This window comes from Mesocricetus auratus, unplaced genomic scaffold, assembly GCF_017639785.1.
Source record: "Mesocricetus auratus isolate SY011 unplaced genomic scaffold, BCM_Maur_2.0 Super-Scaffold_100007, whole genome shotgun sequence".
Taxonomy (NCBI): domain Eukaryota; kingdom Metazoa; phylum Chordata; class Mammalia; order Rodentia; family Cricetidae; genus Mesocricetus; species Mesocricetus auratus.
The window spans coordinates 33,386,169-33,403,856 of NW_024429191.1; the positions used below are offsets into that span (position 1 = coordinate 33,386,169).

A 17,688-nucleotide genomic window follows, 5' to 3' on the forward strand; every position below is an offset into this window, starting at 1 on the left:
AGAACCTCTGACTCTCTGGGGGGTGGGGAGGGGGTCTCTGGAGAAAAGACCCCTGTGTCACCTCTCTCTCTAGATCCAGGGAGCTCCCCAGTCACGGTTCAGACGTTTGTCTTTCCAGGGCACAGAACACCTAGTCACTGATGACTGGAAACGAACAAGAACACCTCTAACATGTTTGTAAAGGAAGAACCAGGTGGGAAGATTAACTGTTAAACTCTAACACAGTCATAACTAAAGCCACGTGATGTCACAGGACCAGCAAATAGATCAGAGGAATCAAATCCAACTGCAAGGTTTCTGGTCTCACAGAACAGGCTAGAGACCTTGTCTCAGAAATAAGACTGGAATGCAATAGAGGAAGACACCCAACATCGGCCTCTAGTCTACACACACACACACACACACACACACACACACACACACACACACACACGGTGGGGTATGGAAAAATCCAACCAAATATTGATAAGAAGTTAAATAAACCTAGGGTAAACGGACAAAAAGTATAGGGTAGTTTCTATGAGAATTACTCTTAGGGAGTAAGGGGAGGGACACCCTGTTCCTTGCTGTTACTTCAGCCCTGGACATGCAGCAAGCTCATGGTAAGTGACAGCTGAAGGCGCATCATTAGTCACCAGAACAAGGGAAAACTGAAACTCCTGTGTGCTGCACTTTATTTACTGTATAAACCCATGTGAAAACAGTGTCGGAGAAAGTGAGGACGGGGGTCCTATTGCACACAGGTGGCTAGAATGTGAGCTGACAACAGCCTTCTGTTGCCTATGGCAGTGCAGAATATGAAGCACAAATGGACATCACTTGGGCTCATTAAACAAATGACCATGGTAGTTTCTCACCCAGAGCAAGCAGGGAGGTGGGATCACGGGTTTAGGACCCGGGACAGCTGTGGGCCTGGAATGCACATCATATTGGTAAATTGGTGTGCTGCTTGAGTTCATTGAGAAGCCAGCTCTGGAATCAGGGCTGCTCTCTCTCCACCGTTTCTCTCAAAGTGCCTCCCCCTCCTTTTTATGTGCAGTGGCGTTTGGGCTGCATGTATGTCTGTGTGACAGTGTCAGATCCCCTGGAACTGGAGCTACAGGCAGTTGTGAGCTGCCATGTGGGTGCTGGGAATTGAACCTGGGTCCTCTGGAAGAGTAGGCAGTGCTCTCACCTGCTGAGCCATTTTTCCAGCCCCCTCAAAGTACCTTGTAAGCCCCCTTTTGTGGCTGGACTGCTCCCATAGCTCTGACAGGGAGGTAATGTAAGCCCCCTTTTGTGGCTGGACTGCTCCCCTAGCTCTGACAGGCAGCTGTAAGAACAGCACGACAGCCCAGGAGTAAGAACACCGAGTCTGGAAGAACCACTAGAAGTGCTTCTCCACCAGGCATTACTACCCATGCTACAAAACCACCAGGTGTTTATCCCGTGATACGGAAGCGCCTCCCACGAGGGGGTGGGGCTGCAGCTCGGCTACAGAAAGCTCATGCAGAAACTTCAGCTACTGCCTCAGCTTCTCCAGTCAGTTTCTGCTGTGGCTGTCCGTTGGATGACGTCATCACTATCTGTTGCTGTTTGTGTTTTCATTTGGAAGCTTCACCGGAGGGAACTGTCCTTACTAGAAGCCCCAGCTGACAGCCCTAAAGGGACTTCTTTCCCCCAGTCGTCCTGAGCGCTGTTGGTTCTGCTTTGCTTCTAACCATCCATCCATCTGCCATTTATTCTTTTACTTTACCTTACTGTATGTTTAATGAGCTCACTCATCCAAAACCAGCAGATCATTCTCCAGATTGTACAAAACACAGCTATCAATAGTCACTCATCAACTTGTAACTTAAAAGTGAGAGTCTGAGTAGGTTTATGTAACCAAAAGGTGCAAGGCAGACCCCACTTTGAGTGAGCTGGGGGACATCTGAGGAGTACAGTATTTCTATTGATGCTGGAGAAAGAACCAAGGTTTTAGAGGGAAAGGGCGAGTTCTCTCCCTGGCGTGTGTTCTTTCTAAAACGCTGCCGTTTTTCTCGTGATGGAAAAATCAAGCATGCCCTCTAGTGGGAGGATGGAGAAAGAAGAGGAGAAAAATGGAGGCGATGAGTTTGTGTGGACAGAAAGGATGGAGGAACCTGGGAAGAGAGAGGACCAGGAAGTGAGTACCACCCATGGAGGCCACTAGGGGCCACCTCTGACCACTCACGCACACCAGGGCCTTCATAGCCCGTGCTTATCTTTGGATATTTTCTGACTGTGGAGACTCTTGCCTTCCTCGTCTCTTGGTTCTCAGCTATCATCTTTCCTAACCTCACCCAGGTCAAACTCCTTGTTACACTGCACACCAGACCTCAGTATTAATGAAGCCATCCCTATGACTTAAGTCTGCCACCCAGCCCAGGCTGCAGGAACAACGTGAGACCTGTCTGGCTCACCACTGATCCCAGTGTCTAGAATGGGCCTGGCACCTGGACTGATCTTACAGCACACTGGAGCTTTGGCCTGGACTGGAGGTTGGCAGGACAGACACCCACCCGCTGGTTCTAGGGCAAGCAGAATGACTTTATTAGAGAGGCCTGGAGGACATATATTTACACGGGGCCACAAGGGGACATTAAATGAAGCAGGGAAGAGGCAAGATTTTCCAGCTCAGACGAGTTCCACCTTGGCATTGGGGTACACGGCCACAACATCATATCCCTCTGGTGGCTTGACTCGCGCCTTGGCATGGTTCTCACAGTACAGTCGTTCATCTAGGAAGAAGTATCCACGCTGCTTGAGATTCAGGCCACAGTCGCTACACATGAAGCACTCGGGATGGTAGAGCTTGTCCCTTGCCTTGACAATGGTACCCCTGTTGTGGGGAAAAGAGGGACAGGTGACTGACATATTCTAGGACAATCCTCCACCTAGGGCCCTGGAGGTGGGGTTGTGGTGGTGCAGGTGGGCGGGGTGAGTACTCACACAATCCCATGGCCACAGCGTGTGCACTCTGGTAGTCCCTGTAGGCCACTCAGCGGAGCACCCAGCTTGCTGGCTGCTGGCTTGAGGTTCCTAGGACCACCAGACCCAGGCCGCTCCCCTGAAATCCAGAGTGCAGGTGGTATGAATGGGGTAGGTGAGATAAGAACCCCACTTCTGCAGGGTGCTGCTTCTGGGGCCCCGGTCAGAAGCCTAGAGGGGAAGCACTTGTTTGGTATGAGGTACGGGGGAACCACGGGATGGTGGAGTTGAAATCAGAGGGTGAAGGCTCGGTGAAGACACCAGAAAGGAGTTGAAGAGGGGCAGATGGCCGGAAGGCGTGGATCGGTTGGGGTTGGAGGTGTGGAGGGTGAGCTGGGGCCCTGTAGGGAGAGGGGAGGCAGGTGAGATAAGGTGTTGGTAGCCTTACCACCTTCGCCGGCCTCTAGCATGCCTTGCAAGTAGCGGAAGGATCCAGACTGCTTGGGTTCTGAGGCCACCGGCTCTGCTGGTTCCCTTAGCATCTTGTAGACCTCTGAACCCAGGTCCACCCTGCAGTCCCGGTTCCGAGGAAGAACCCTGGTTGTGTCAGCACTGTGCAGGAGAGAGATGGAAGGCTAAGAATGGTAATTCCAGTCTTGGTTCTGGCAGCCTTATAAGTCAGACTACAACTACATGAGGCTCTAAGATCAAGCCTTAGGCGCCAGAATGGAATCCACTGAGAGTTGACAGATTAGGATGGATCTGGGTGTGGCCTCAAAGGCCTGGCCTCTGCCTTACCTGGGTGGTGGAGACACATGCAGAGCGCTCATCTGGGATGGCAGGGTGACATCGTTGCTGCTGCCATTGTGAGGGACTGGAAGGCGAGGTGGCTGACCATAGGGAGATCCCAGGCCTGATCTGTTGTCATCCAGCCCAATCCCAGAGACTGAGGACCGTCTGCTGGTCACTGGACTGCCATCCTGTAAGAGTGAGGCCTGAGGCACTGGGAGACCCTCTGACCTTTGACCACTCCTGCTGAGTCTGCCCTTCACCATGCTATGCTGGTCCCCTATGTGGACTGCTGAACCACTGCTCTGACATCTCTAGGCTATGGTAACAGCACTGGGAGCCTTCTGACCTCTGGCTGTTCCTGTTGACGTGTACTTTCCCTCACCCTGCTATGCCAGGCCTCTATGTTGGTTAACTACCTCTGCCCTGACATTTCCATGCTCTTGCCCATGCAGGAAACCGGTCCTTTCCATGTGTTTCCATGGCTGGAAATACGAAAAGGACCGCTTATCCTATAGTTGGAAAGGGCCCTAAGCGCTTTCGTGAGGGCTTCTTCAGAGGGAAGTCTGAGGTGCAAGGGGGCTTCCATGAGGTCACTCCTCTGGACCGGCACTCTATTCCTGCCCCCCACTTTCGTAGCTTTCCTAGGGAGCAGCAGACAAGGAGTAGAGACTGGACCCACTGCCCCAAGAGTGTCTATGGTTGGAATAACTGGGTGAAGAGTGGCCTGACTTTGCCTATAATGACAGAGCAGGGGTTCTGGGTGCGGGTCTGATCAGGGTCTGGGTGCCTGTGTCCATGCAGAGTCCAAAGTTGTGCTGACCTCAGCCCATGGGCACACAACTTGTCCACAGCAATGTGAACAGGGCACACATAGTCTCACAAGCACATTTGAAGACACATGCATGGGGAGGACAATACACACACACCAGCCAGTCTCCCCACATATGCGTCTGTATGCAAGGTCACACACACTGGGTGCCAGTGCTAGTCACCCTGGGGAAGACCATGCAGCTAACCCTGGCTTGGCAGGTGAAGCAGCCTCATTTAGGGGATAAAGCCCCAGTTCAGGCCATGGGTGTGTCTCAGCCTGGGGGACGATAAATATAGGCCTCTCTGTTCTGCAGTGTGGACAGGGAGCCTGGGTGTAAAGGAAAGGGAATGCTCCCTAGCAGGAAAGAGGCCAGTTTGGGCTCAGGCAGCTCCTAGCACTGGAACAGCCAAGCTTGCCAGGCTCTGCCTTGATTACCCTTCATCTTTGCAGGACAGAATCAGCTGGGTTGGGCACCCCACAACACACACCAAATTTCAGCAAAGGCAAGAGGCCTGCTGGCCAAGTAGGGCCCTCTCAATGCTGCTGGGGTGGCAGCAGCAGCAGAAGCAGCAGCAGGACCCCTGGTCCCCAATGAAAGAAAGGCCCTGGAAACCCAAGCATCTCGCACATTCGTCTGCAGAGTGGACAGGCAGGCAGCAGGCAACAGGCAGGCCTCTAATGGGGACCAGATGGGTTGTGGTCCTAGGGGTATGACTGGGGAGGGGGTGGGGCTGAGCTCCGCATGAAACTTCAGCAGAAAAGGGGATGTGAGTCAGGAAGCAGAGGTTGAGAGGGTGGAGGTCCCTCACTCATCCCCCACCCCCACTCTGAACCCAGCAGGGTGTGGGAGCTGACTATGGGGTCATCAGTGAGCTATGGCCCCTCCCATGGCCACCCATGCAGTAGTTTCTCTAGGTCTGAAACTCAGTGGTGACCTCCTGTGTGTTTGAGTGGCGGCTCTATCACCCACTGGAGTACTTTAGTCACCTCTGAGCCTGTTTCTTCCCCTAACCTGGAGAACAACGCGATGGTGTCGGAATCATGGTTCCACATATGACTACCCAGGACCAAGTAGGAGGACTGACTACACCAAACACTTAGCACAGCACGGTGTCAGGCTGGATGGCTGTCACGGGAATTCCTGCACACCCTGTCCTCTGTCTCCTCTCTTTGGCTGGCACCTTAGGCTCTGCTCTGAGCCACAGCCTGGTGCTGGTATGCTTGGTGCAGTCTCAGAAGAGTGTCAACAAGAGGGTGACTAGACACAGGACACTCAACATGAGTGGGGGTGAACCCTGCACCCAGAGGAAAGGGTGGCTCTCTTCAAGGCTGAGTCTCAGCTCTCAGCAGTCTGGGTGTTCAACCCCCCACCCTTCCTCCAGAGAGCCTTCCTTAGCGCTATGCTTCTTCCGCCCTGGGTAACCCACATGCCCTCTGTCTCCTGTGGCCTTGCAGAGAATGTGCTCCTAAGGCTGCAGGGACCCTGCCCCATCCCACCTGGGGATGCTTGCCAGGGGTGCCCTGTGTTGACCTGGGGCTGAGTGTGGTTTCCTCCCACTCTGATGGTTCCAGCCGGCCCCACCCCCACACTCAGAGGGTGGGAGCAGTGTGGGGACAATGAGCCTTGTGTCTGTGTTCCTGGGGACACAGCCCTGCAGGGGTGGGTAGGGTGTTTTTTGTCGCCACCCATGGAGCCCATGACTTTTTAAGTACAAAAGGGGGGCAGGCAGCAACTGGGGGACTGCTCTGTTACTTGTGGAAAATCACTCTCCTTACAGTAGGGGCCACCACTGCAGGCACAGTGACCTTTGAAGGGAACTGTGAGGAAAAGAATGGGAGCAGGAGAAGCTGTCATGCTGGCCACCAGAGCCTACAGAGAAGTCGCTCTACACGCCCAGCCTCCCAACTGTAGGGGAGCCACTCTCCAACCCTGAAGGGAAGAAGCAGCCCCTGGTCCCTGGCGACTCCCTCCACTCCCAGCCAGGCCTGTGCTGTCCCTTCAGCACTGGTGTCCCCAGAGGAGGTCTCACAGGACGTGTCTACCCTCGGCTCCCTGCTGCCTGGCTGTTTACTGCCAGTCTGTCCTCTCCTCCCTGCCCACAGGACCTCAGAAAGAGCAAAGGAACTGCTGAGATGCAGCTGTTTCCCAGGACAAGCTGAAGTCCGGGGTGAAGGACCTACGAGCCTCTTGGTAGCTGTGCTTCCCCCATCCCTACCCTCTCTCTGCTCCGATCTCTGACCCCCATGACACACTCACCCCTGGGCTTGCAAGTGCTCGCTGAGTGCACTTCCTCTTCCCACACCCTCTGTCTAGGTCCTAAGGTCTGGGCTTGGATGCCCTTCCTCTGGGGAGCCCTCTCTGACTTATTGAAACTTCTCTCTGTCCTGGTCTTTTTCCTTCCGTATGAAGAAAGCAGACGAGAGAAGGCCTTGCAGGCTGAGTGCTCTGCATCCAGCTACATCACAGAGTAGCCCAGGATCCACCTTGTCCAGTTATGGAGCAAGCTCTAGGTATCTGAGTCTGGTGCACTTACTTGGCTACCCCTCTCATGAGAACCTACAGCATCCGGGTTCCCTCACGCCCCTGAGGACAGGGTGACAGCTGCAACTTCTATGAGACACAGAATGAGAACTCTTCAGCCTCAGCCAGAGAACATAAGGCTAGCATAAGCCAGGAGTGGCCACAGCCTAAGCTCACCCAGGGCTCTAGGCTGCCACCTCCCCACCCCCATCTCTCTCTAAGCCTGTTGACTTCTTTTTGATCTGGCATCTCTGGATATGGGAGTAAACCTTAGCTCAGTGTGTGGAAACCCTGAGCCAAGACCTAGCCCAGCCCCGGCCCATCGCAGGCACCCTTGCCAAGAATGCAGGATTGCTTGGAGTTGGGACAAGCCCACTGTAGGTGCTCAGCACCTCAAGGGCATGGGATATATGCAGGCATGGCCCAGAAGAAGAACCTTCTGTTTCAGGGTATGTCCTGCTATCTGAGCATCAGTGTGAGTATTCACTGGTACAGGTGAAATCTGGACCATGCTTGGCTCCTTTACCCTGGTCTCCTCTGAGTCAGCAGTGTCTGTACATACCTGGGACTCGGGGTCAATGTGGATCCTGTGTGCTTGGGCCTTGTCTTCAGGGGCACTGGTCCTGTTCTTGCTCTCAGGCCTGCAGCAGCAATTGGGGTGGTGAGATACGTCTGTCTATCAGTCCTTCCCACCCCATGCCTGGGAACCAGGGACAGGAGGGGTTAGGCTTGGGGCTCAAAGGAGGGAGAAGGGTGATGTCTCAGCTTGTCCCTGTTTACCACAGTGGTGTCTACTGCAGCAAGGAGCCACCAGCTCAGCTCTGCTGCCCTCCTGAGGCAGGGCTATGCATTCCCTTCCCTGCCAGTGGCCTCATGCCTTTCTGATCTCATTCCTGAAGAGCTTGCAGCTGGGACACTCTTCTTCCTTGCTGTGGCCTGTAGAAACTCTCCAAGAGCCTCAGATCACAGCAAGGCAAGCCAGGCCTCACACATGGATTAGCCGGGAGCCAGCCCGTTCATCCCCTGACCTCCACAGCCTCTGGCCGGGGCCTGGGTGGCTCTCAGGGAGGTGAAATGGAGGCTGTGGGGGAGCACCTCCCCTCCTGCTGCCTCCACCCACTCAGGCAGAGTCATCACTGATGTCTGCCCAGCCCAGATGGGAAACAGGCCATTAGGAAATTCCTGCTTCACCATAGAAACCAAAAGCCAAACACCACTAGGGAGGGAGAAAAACATCGTAAACCTGCCATAAGCAGGACAGGCGGGCCTAGGCCCAGCCCTGCCACTCAGTAGCTCTATGAGAAGCAAGCCAGGAGGGTGTGTGGACCCTGGGTTGGCAGTCGATGTATAGCAAGTCTGACTAGACTGTGGAAATAATGTCCCTCACTAAGAGGCCTCCTGAGGCTTCTCAGAGCTCAATCCTGTCTCCTTCCCTCCCTTGGTTCAGGAATTTATTTATTCATTTGCTTGTTTGTTTGTTTTGAGACAAGGTCTCTCTATGTAGCCCTGGGTACTCACTGTATAGACCAGGTTAGCCTTGAACTTAGAGAGATCTGCCTATCTCTGTCTCCCTAGTGCTGGGGTTAAAAGTGTGGGCCACCACTCCTGCTCCATCACTCAGTGACTCTGTGCTGTGTCCACTCTGACTCTGTGCTGCTCAGTGACTGTGCTGTGTCCACACTGACTCTGTGCCGTCACCTCTCTTCTCTCTGCCCATTGTCCCCTGGAGGCCAACCCTTTCCTCACAGCCTTTGTCTCTAGCCACTCAGTGAGGTTCCTGAGTGAGGCCTCTAAAATAGCTCTAGCCAGCAACCAGCAGGGTGGTGGTGGGTGGTGGTGGCGCACGCCTTTAATCCAGCACTTGACAGGCAGAGGCAGGCGGATCTCTGTGAGTTCAAGGCCAGCCTGGTCTACAAAGTTACACAGAGAAACCCTGTTAAAAAAAAAAAACCAAAAAGAAATAAAATAAATAAATAAAAAAGTAAAATAACTAACCATATCTTCTTCCGATTCTGAATCCCAGTATAACAAACGAGGGATACCTTGTTTGGCTATTTTGCCTTGTGTTTTTCTAAACATATGCCCAGAACAACACAAGCTTGGGATCTACAGGTCAGAGAGCACAAAGTACCCAGTACCATGAGAATGGCCCAAGGTGTCAGCTAAGAACGGAGGGTTTAGTCATGTACTGAGCTCCACTTCAGGCTATGCAGGTGACTCCAGCTGCCCATCTTTAAACAAATGAGAAGCAAAGATTAGGCTATGCGAAGGTACCAAGGGACGGCAATGGAGACTATCTGTGGCAGAGTGTAGTTGATACGAGGAAGGTCCTGATCTATAGGACAGGCCTGAGAGATGTGGTCTGACCTGGATTATTGGATGCCTGCCTTTGGCTCCATGTAAATTAAGTTTAGAGGGAAATAAGGCCTCTCCTGCACATCTCAGTCTGTGGGGAAGCTAGCAGGACACCCGAGGCAGGGAAGCTGCTCTAAGCGGAATGCCTAGTCCCTCATCAAGTCAGGTCATTAGGCTGACCCTCTGCAGGGCCTACGAAGGAAACCCGGCATAAGCCCTGAGGAGTGAGCTGGACAGAGAGCAGGGACAGAAACCTTGTAGGTAGGCCCAATAGAAAGAGGTCTGAAGAGCTAGTCTAGGTAGCCATGTTGACAAATCCACCAAGTCTAGTATTACCTATGGATTGGAGACTGGTGGAAGGAGGGAGGGCCTTGGGTTTTCATTCTGACTGAGTGAGCCTGGCACTTCCTCACCACTCAGTGTCATGATCACAAGGCAGGCCCTGTTGAAGTTTGGGGTTAGGGTTAGGGTGGAGTAAAACACATGGACCATGTGCTCTCATCTGCCCATGGCCACATGGTGTTCTGAGACTGTAATTCCCATAATGCAACAGGGAAGTGGCCTCCTGGCTCCATCCATGCCTCGAATGGAACAAATGACCAGAGAAGGAAGGAAGGAAGGGGACCTCCACCCCACTACTATCCCTGACATCATTCTCTCTGGGAATCTCCTGACTCAGGACCCTGCGAGCCTCCCCACAGCTCCACATCCCTAGGGCTGCCCTCATTCAGCTACAGAACAAAGCCAGAGGTGAGTCAGGGCCCAGGAACCCAGCCAAACTGGGAGGCCTCAGAGGCTACTTGCGGGCAAAGCTTCCCCTAAGCAGCTATGCCTCAGTCTGGCAGAGAACGAGGAATGGGATGTACGGGAAAGGCAGCACGGGCTCAGGGAGCTCATATGAGTGCCTAAGACAGAAGGGTCTCGATGAGGCTGAGGAGTCCTCTGGGTGCCGAGTGGAGCATTAACTTGCCGCTGGGCTGCTCAGAGCTAAGGGAATGTCTGAGATGCCTGACCCCAACAGGGACCTGGTCACAGGCCAGGAACAAGCAGGGGCTACCTTATAACCCTCCTCATCATGTTTAAAGGCTCAGAACCGATGGTTCAGTCAGGCATGGGTTAACCGTGTTGTGGTTTGGGGATGGTTTCGCCCACACAGATCCACAGGGGGTCGTGGAAAGTCCCTGTTAGCAGTGAATGTGGCAAAATTGAGTTGTGTCTCTGGATCCATGCAGGGAGGGCGGATGGAGAGATCCCACTCAGCTAGAATTAAGCCAACTGCTTGTGGGAACTGATTAAAGAGCCGGGGCCTGAGCAAGGCAGAGGCTTGAGCCTTCATCCCAGCAGCGTCTTTGGGGCACAGTTACTTGCCCCCACCTCCGTCCCTTCAGGATGAGCTTCACAGCACTGCATGGTCCATGGAAGGAAAGCTTGTTCCAAATCCAGATTTAACCAGAGCAGAGTCATAGGCCCTCATGAAGACAGCTGTTGAGGCAGAACAGCTGTGGGATTGGTCAGAAAGCTTGGCAGCCACTAGAGGAGGAGAAAGAGAGAGGGAAGGAGGGAGGGGAACGGGAAGAAAGAGAGAGAGAGAGAGAGAGAGAGAGAGAGAGAGAGAGAGAGAGAAGAGAGAGAGAGCACAAAAGAGAGCGAGCACTTACTCTCTATGACCTAGTTATGAGACTTTAAGTGTCCTCTACCTTGCTAGTTTTATCTGTAAAGTGGGACTACACTAGGTTTTACATTTTTAAGCTAGGTTAAGGATGAGCTGGTCACCAAACTGGTCCCTTTGAGGAGGGGAAAGGACTGATGTGTTTTTATGGTTGTTTTTTATTTTTATTTTTGTTTTTTGTTTTGAGGTAAGATCTCATTACATGACTCAGGTTAACCTTGAACTCTCACTGCTCTTATCTCAACCTTCCAAGAACTGAGATTATAGGTGTGTGACACCCAGCTCAAGATCTTATGTCTGCTGCCACAAGGGCAACAAAGCACTCTGAGCTAACCAGTGCTATTCAGGCGCCACGACAGCACCAATCACTAGGTCTGGGCCTGGACAGGGTGCTCCGAGTTGAGGCAGAACGGTTGTGTTGGCTCAGCTCACCAGGCTGGCCACCCCCTGCCCCCCATGTCCCGTCACCTTTCCAGCCCAGCCTGCCCATCTATACCTGCTTACGGAGAGTGTAAGGAGATCATGGCAGCCTTTAATGCGGTTCTGGGCCTCCAGGTGCGTCATGAGCTCTGTGCTCTCGCCGTTGATGGCTTGGATCAGGTCACCTGGGCACAAGGCAGCCAGGGCTGCTTTGCTTCCGGCATGAACCTGTGGTTAGAGAAATCACATGGTTGGCACAGTTATCATGTGGCCCTCTGCACTAGATTTCCTTCAACATCAGAACCTGACCAGTGTGGCCTTGTGCCAGTGTGACCTGTGGGTGGGCAAGCTAAGAGGCTGGCTGAGGTCCCCTTGTCGTCCCTCATTTCAAAACCTGTCTCTAGCCCCTGCAGACCTTGTTAGATGTAAGAATATATGAGGGGCTTCTTCTAGCCTGGGACAAGTGGAATGCTACTTTATAGTTTATGTAGATACACTAAGACAGGCAAGGGACACTTGGACACACACGCAGACACACGCAGAGCATGGACATGTCATAAGTATTTTACACTGACAGTGCCCTACCCAACAGCCTACTTATTTGATCCCATCACTCACGCCCACCAAACATTGGCCTGCCACACCATGCTGTGGCTACCCCATCTCAACACCCGTAGGGTGCTCAAAGGCACCAGACAGCACTCACATCTCCACTTCCTCAAATGTTGTTCCTTCCAGCTGGTACACTCTTCTGATTCTGTGACCCTGCTTAACAACTAGCCCACTCCTCCTTTCGGGCTCAGCACAGAGTAACTCCTTGTGCCCTCATTGCCTGCACCCCTGCATTGCCGATGCATCATTACTTAGAAGGGGGAGGTGAGTACATCACCTCCTTAAGGCAAGTTCAAAGCCGTGGCACCTGTACTGCTGCCATGGCACCTGTACAGTGGGGTCCTCTGTGTCCTCTATTGACCCAACAGGCTCAGGCACTTCCGGTCATCCAGTGCAGGTCATGTGATGAGGGAGAGGAAGACTCAGAGAGATGATTAAATAAGAACTCTAAGGGCTGAGGTGGCAGGGCACCCTGGAAACAGCCTGGGAACAGACAGGGACGGAGTCTTCATTCTTGCCTAATATGAACAGCCAGCACCTCTCTGTGGCTTGAGAGTTGCCAGTGCCCTTGTTGCTATCAGTGGGGCTGGGGGTGGGAGCGCCTGGCAACCCAGGCAGGCTCAGTTCAGCCAGTCTCTAATAGAGTGGACAAAGCTAGGTGCTGGCAGTTCCTTGGCTAGAAGCGTGGTGTGGGCACTGCTCAAGCTGCCTTGCCCTGAAATAGGCTGCCTCAAGAAATATTCTTTCTCCTCCCTCCCCCATGTGTATATATGTGTGTATGTATGTGTGTACACGTGCATGTGTGTGTGTGTGTGTGCACTCACCTGTGTGTGCATGTACAGAAGCCAGAAGTTGGCATTGGTGTCTTTCTCTATTGCTCTCTGCCTTTATTGTTTTGAAACAGGAACTCTTACTGAACCTGGAGTTAACCATTTTTGGCTAGACTATCTGGCCAGTGAGCTTCTGGGATCTGCCTGTCACCACCTACCCTGGTGCTAAGGATACAGGCATGCTTTACCATATCCAGCTTTTACATGAGTCCTGGAGATCCCAAATCAGATCCTTCTACAAGCATTTTGCTCTCTGAACCATCTCCCCAACCCTGCCTGCACCTGGCTTTTGATGTGGGGACTGGAGATTAAACTCAGGTCTGTGTGTTTACATGGCAAACACTTTACCAACTGACTTATCTCCCCATCTTGCTCAAGGAAATGTCTCTTTTAAAGTATGATGCCCTAGCCAACCAGTCTGCCATAAATATCCACTTGTTGGCTTGGGCACCAGGTACTTGCACACGCCTGTCCTCTTGGGGCAGGTGCCCACTTGGCACCATGCAGTCCCATTCTCCTGTCAAGGCTCTGTCAGAGCTCCCTGCTCTTCATGGATGCCTGATTTGTGCCAGAACTTTGCCATATCTAGCACAGGGTAACCTCTCAGTCGCCAGGTGAGGCCAATGCTGTCCTCATGCCTACGACAGATGAACAAAGCAGGGGCTGGAGCGGGAGCACCTTGGCCTGTCCCCCACTGGACAGGAGTCTTCTTCCTCAGGGCTAGCTGGCTACACGATGACTCAGCCAGCACAAGGGGTGCATTCAGGTCCCTGTATGTGAGGAAGTTCCTGGAAGCAGAGGTGGCTGGGATGTGGCCAGCTCCATTGAGCTTGGGGAGTTCTGGTCAAAGAGGGCATGAAGCCAGGAAACCATGACTCCCAACTGCCCTCTGCATGCATTGTCCCCTGAATTCTCACGGCAAGCCCATTTCCTAGACTAGGCAACCGAGGTCCAGAGAAGGCAAAGAAATGTTTAATTAATAAACAGTGAGCCAGAATTCTGACCTAGGCCAACTGGGTCCAAATCAAAGCTTACACTGTTAACCACTGTGCTTCTCTGCAAAAAGGAAGGGTGCGGAGGTAATAGTCCAGGTGGAAACCCAGCATTACAGTGGCTAACCCAAGAGGGAGGGAGGGAGGCTTGTGTGACTTGTAGCATCATCAGTGAAGGGAAAGTGGATGTGACCAAGTCAGAGAAGTTGCAGGACCAGATGTTGCAGGGTCTACGGGCCCTGGGGTGAGACACTGGCATTTCTCATGGGGTTGGGAATCATGGAGCATTCTAAACAGGGAAATACTGGATGCGGTGGAATCTGGTCAGTCATCCAGCTGTTTGTGCAGTTCAAGATAACCAGACAGACAGAAGAAAGATGGAAATCAGGGGCATGAGTCAGCCCCCTCACCTGCTACATTCCAGGCCCTGCTGTGGTCACTGCAGAAGCCTGTGGTGGATGGGAGCCACAGAGGGTCACATCGCCTCACCAAGCAGTCACTGCAAACTCCAGACCGTCCTGGATTCCAGGTCACATCTCCCTACCCTATGCATTTTAACTTGTCTGTGCTTCAGTGTCCCCATCTACAACCTGAGGCCAGGAGCGTAAGGATTGAAATGAGGACATAACACGACACATAACATCTCTACAAGAGGCTAGGCATACAGCAATTCTCATTCCAAGGACCCGTTGCTGGGAAGGTGCTGGTACCAACACTCGATAGGATGGGACTTGGCATCCTGTGATGTTTGGAAAAGGTCAGTAGTCATTACAGTTTACCTGTAAGGAAGAAGCCCTGTACACTGATCTCGGAGATCCCAGAGGCTACCTGGGCAAAGACTGTAAGCTTTCACCCCAGCTAAACAATCAGTTCCCCTACTGTTTGCACGAGACAGTCCCTTTCTACTGGACTCTGGGTAAGGAGGGCTCTGGAAACATAGGAGGGGATCTGGAAGGACACAGGAAGGGATCTAGAAGCCCTTTAGTGAGGACACTCCCACATATCATCGGTCCCTGGTCTCTGTAGTGTTGTCCCTGAGGTACCTGCTAGGCAAGTTGTGGCCTGTGCCTTCCCAGCTCAGTAAATCTCCCAAATCCCACCCTAACCCAGGCTCAGTCATCCTGACTCCTTATGTCTGAGCTACTGCCACATGACTGGGGGATAATGGGGATTCTTCCAGGGGCCTATACCTCCTCCCACCAAACCCCCATCAGTGCCAAACAAGGCCAGGGCAGCTTCTGCTGACGTGTGGAGACCTTTCCTGTTGGACAGGCAGCCGCGTGGGCAACAGATGTCTTAGCTCTCCGCCGCCTTCGGCAGCCAGCCGTGGCCACTGAGCCTGTCAGCGGCCTCACACCCAGGGTGCCTGGTCTGCTGGCTGGCCTAACACCCTCAGCAGTTCTCATCTGCAGATATATAGCATGATCCATCAGGCAGACATAGATGCTCTCCACTCACCACCCAACACAGACACACACACACACACACACACACACACACACACACACACACACACACACGATGTGGCATCTCTAGGGGGAATAAGGAGATGAAAGTCGCCCGGATGTGCTGAAGGCAGACCTTGCTTAGCCCCAGGGACCTGATGGTGAAGACAGATGTGGGAGGGCCTCCTTGGACAGCTGGTCCTGCCTGTCACCCAGGCTCCCATATAGAGGGTTCCATGACTCCACATCCCCCGGGTGCCTATCCCTTCCCAAGAACACGAACTTGGCCCAGGCTTCAGGGCCAGAGGAAGCAGTAGAGTGGGAGAAGGAGGGACTGGGTCCCCTAACACAAGTCCCCCCAAACTCAAGCTGCCTCTGTGGGGAGAAGTGATGCCCATTATCTGTCCCCTCCCTCTAGACTGGGAGTCACTAAAGGGAGAGCCTGGGTTCTCTTCTCATTTGGCTCCAAGGCTGGGGAATCCCTGCCTCAGGCCCTGAGCTCCTCCCCTGTGCTATCTTCAGACCAACTACCTCTCCAGGGCTGCGCCCCTTCCTCTTCCTCCTCTGCCCTAGGTCTAGGAGCAGGGTATAGTCCTGGTACCCTTGAGGACCTGGGCTGGGGCTGTACTGGTCCCTGGCTTTGTGTTGGCTTGTAAGGAGTAGGAATCCCATCTCATGGTCTCCCCTTTGCCTGGAAGTCAACAGTCCCTCTTGGTCACTTCCCCTAGAGTGACGGCGGTCAGAGAGGAGAAACTGAAGTTCAGAGTGAGGGAGTGGATGGATTTCTCAGGGCAGCAGACCCTCTAGGCCCATTCAGACCTTTGATAGGGGAAGTGGGCTTTCAGTTACTTTGCCCCAAAACTTTAGGCAGGGTTGGGTCTGAGGAGTTTCTGGGCCTCTGTAGAGCTGTCCAGACCCCTGGCTCAAGTCTGAGGGTTCTTCCCTGGCCCACAGTGACTTCCCTAAAGAAAGTCAGCGGGAAGCTGGTGTGTGAACTCTTGGGGAGTCTCACCGCCAAATGGGGTAGACTGTGCGGGAAGGGGGGGTGGGGCTGCGCTGCTCTGCTGGAACTCCCTTCCAAGGCACGCCGGTCACCCAGACCAACCCTCTGCTTACAAGCTTCGGACACGTCGAGGATATGGGTCCTGGGTCTACCACAGGACAAGTTCGCAGCCCCGGGACCACCCCGCTGCCCCGCGGGGATCCTACTCACCCGCGAGATGGTGAGGGGCGCGCTGAAGTCCCGGCCGCCCACCAGGCGGAAGCCCCAGGGTGAAGGGCCGCGCAGGGTCACCGAGTGGGGCATCGCGGGCCGGAGCTACAGCCGGGAGCTGGAGTCGGACACGGAGGAGTCGCCGCCACCACTGCCGCCGCCTGGCCGCCGCGCCCCGCCCCCGGCCTGCCCGCCCCCGAACCCCCCTCCGTCCGTGCCCGCGTCCCGTGCACACCGATTGGCCCCGCGGACTCCCGACCCTCCCACTTTGGGGGCTCTGAGGACCCGCCCCTCACTTTCTCAGGCTGCTACCAGCAAGCACCCCCCACCCGCTTATTGAAGCCCCCCCAGAATAGAGTCCGCTCCGATGTCTGGGTCCCGCCTGGCTGCGGAGCCGAGCCGGCTGTGGAAACTCAGGCACCAGGCACTGGCCCTTTGAAGTCGCTTTTACGGGCCGGTGCTCTAGCCCGGGGAGGGATGCAGGGCTGCGGTGGCTCTGATGGGGGATGGGGCCGCGCCTTGTTCCCAAACCACTTCCAGGTTCCGGCAGGCCGGCAGGCGGACCTGCCTCCCCACCGCTCAGCTTGTGGAGCCCTCTGGACACCACCGCTGTTAGAACCTTGGGCCCGAGTAGCCCTGGACTAGCGGCACAGACCCAGGACAGCAGCAGGCAGTGGTTCTATTGCGGGGCTGAAGGTGGGGGGTGGGTAGAGTAGAAACAGAAAGGTGCCCAAACTAGTTTGCAGAGGCCAGGCTGATTTCCTAGAGGAGTTGACCTCTTTGGGGCATCTAGAAGCAAGGTGCATGATATTTCCAGGTATCCCCGCTTCTTGGGCCTTCTCTTGAGGCCAAACCCCTTCGAGCCACCCTGTATGCAAGGAGCACGTGTGTCTTGGCTTTCTGGAAAGGAGAGTGGCAGAGCAGTGAGTGTCTCTGAGTGGAGGAGTGGAAGTTCTTGGAGCCCTTCCTCCAGGGCCCTCTCTCCCCATGGGGATGTCCTTTAACAGCTTCTGGGGGCACCATGATTTGCCCAGACCACTCTCTGGGTACCCGGTCTCACCACATCAGACTTCAACTGTTTCTCTAGACTCAGAGGA

At 54.0% G+C, this 17,688-nt stretch overlaps 1 protein-coding gene across 2 annotated transcripts; it reads right to left on the reverse strand.

The window, feature by feature from the left end:
* Positions 1 to 2,529: 2,529 nt before the first annotated feature.
* Positions 2,530 to 16,763, reverse strand: Pdlim4 (PDZ and LIM domain 4). 2 transcript variants are annotated; one of them, XM_005067767.4, is made up of 7 exons: positions 16,592 to 16,760; positions 11,576 to 11,727; positions 7,618 to 7,696; positions 3,730 to 3,911; positions 3,380 to 3,543; positions 2,953 to 3,070; positions 2,530 to 2,842 (listed from the first exon to the last, which is right to left on the reverse strand). In XM_005067767.4, the coding sequence occupies exons 1-7, from the start codon at positions 16,682 to 16,684 to the stop codon at positions 2,638 to 2,640; spliced, it is 993 nt and encodes a 330-aa protein (XP_005067824.1). In that variant the 5' UTR covers positions 16,685 to 16,760; the 3' UTR covers positions 2,530 to 2,637. The 2 variants fall into 2 exon arrangements, with proteins under 2 accessions (XP_005067824.1, XP_021081549.1); XM_021225890.2 differs by lacking the exon at positions 2,953 to 3,070 and having other exon boundaries at positions 2,772 to 2,842; positions 16,592 to 16,763.
* Positions 16,764 to 17,688: the final 925 nt, after the last annotated feature.

What these genes read in the sequence shown, in the direction of transcription:
- Pdlim4 (XM_005067767.4), bottom strand. Translation starts at nt 16,684, where the DNA reads ATGCCCCACTCGGTGACCCTGCGCGGCCCTTCACCCTGGGGCTTCCGC. An exon ending in CGCCCCTCACCATCTCGCGG is followed by an intron (nt 11,728 to 16,591) that starts GTGAGTAGGATC and finishes CTCTAACCACAG; the next exon opens with GTTCATGCCGGAAGCAAAGC. An exon ending in GCTAGAGGCCGGCGAAGGTG is followed by an intron (nt 3,071 to 3,379) that starts GTAAGGCTACCA and finishes TCTGGATTTCAG; the next exon opens with GGGAGCGGCCTGGGTCTGGT.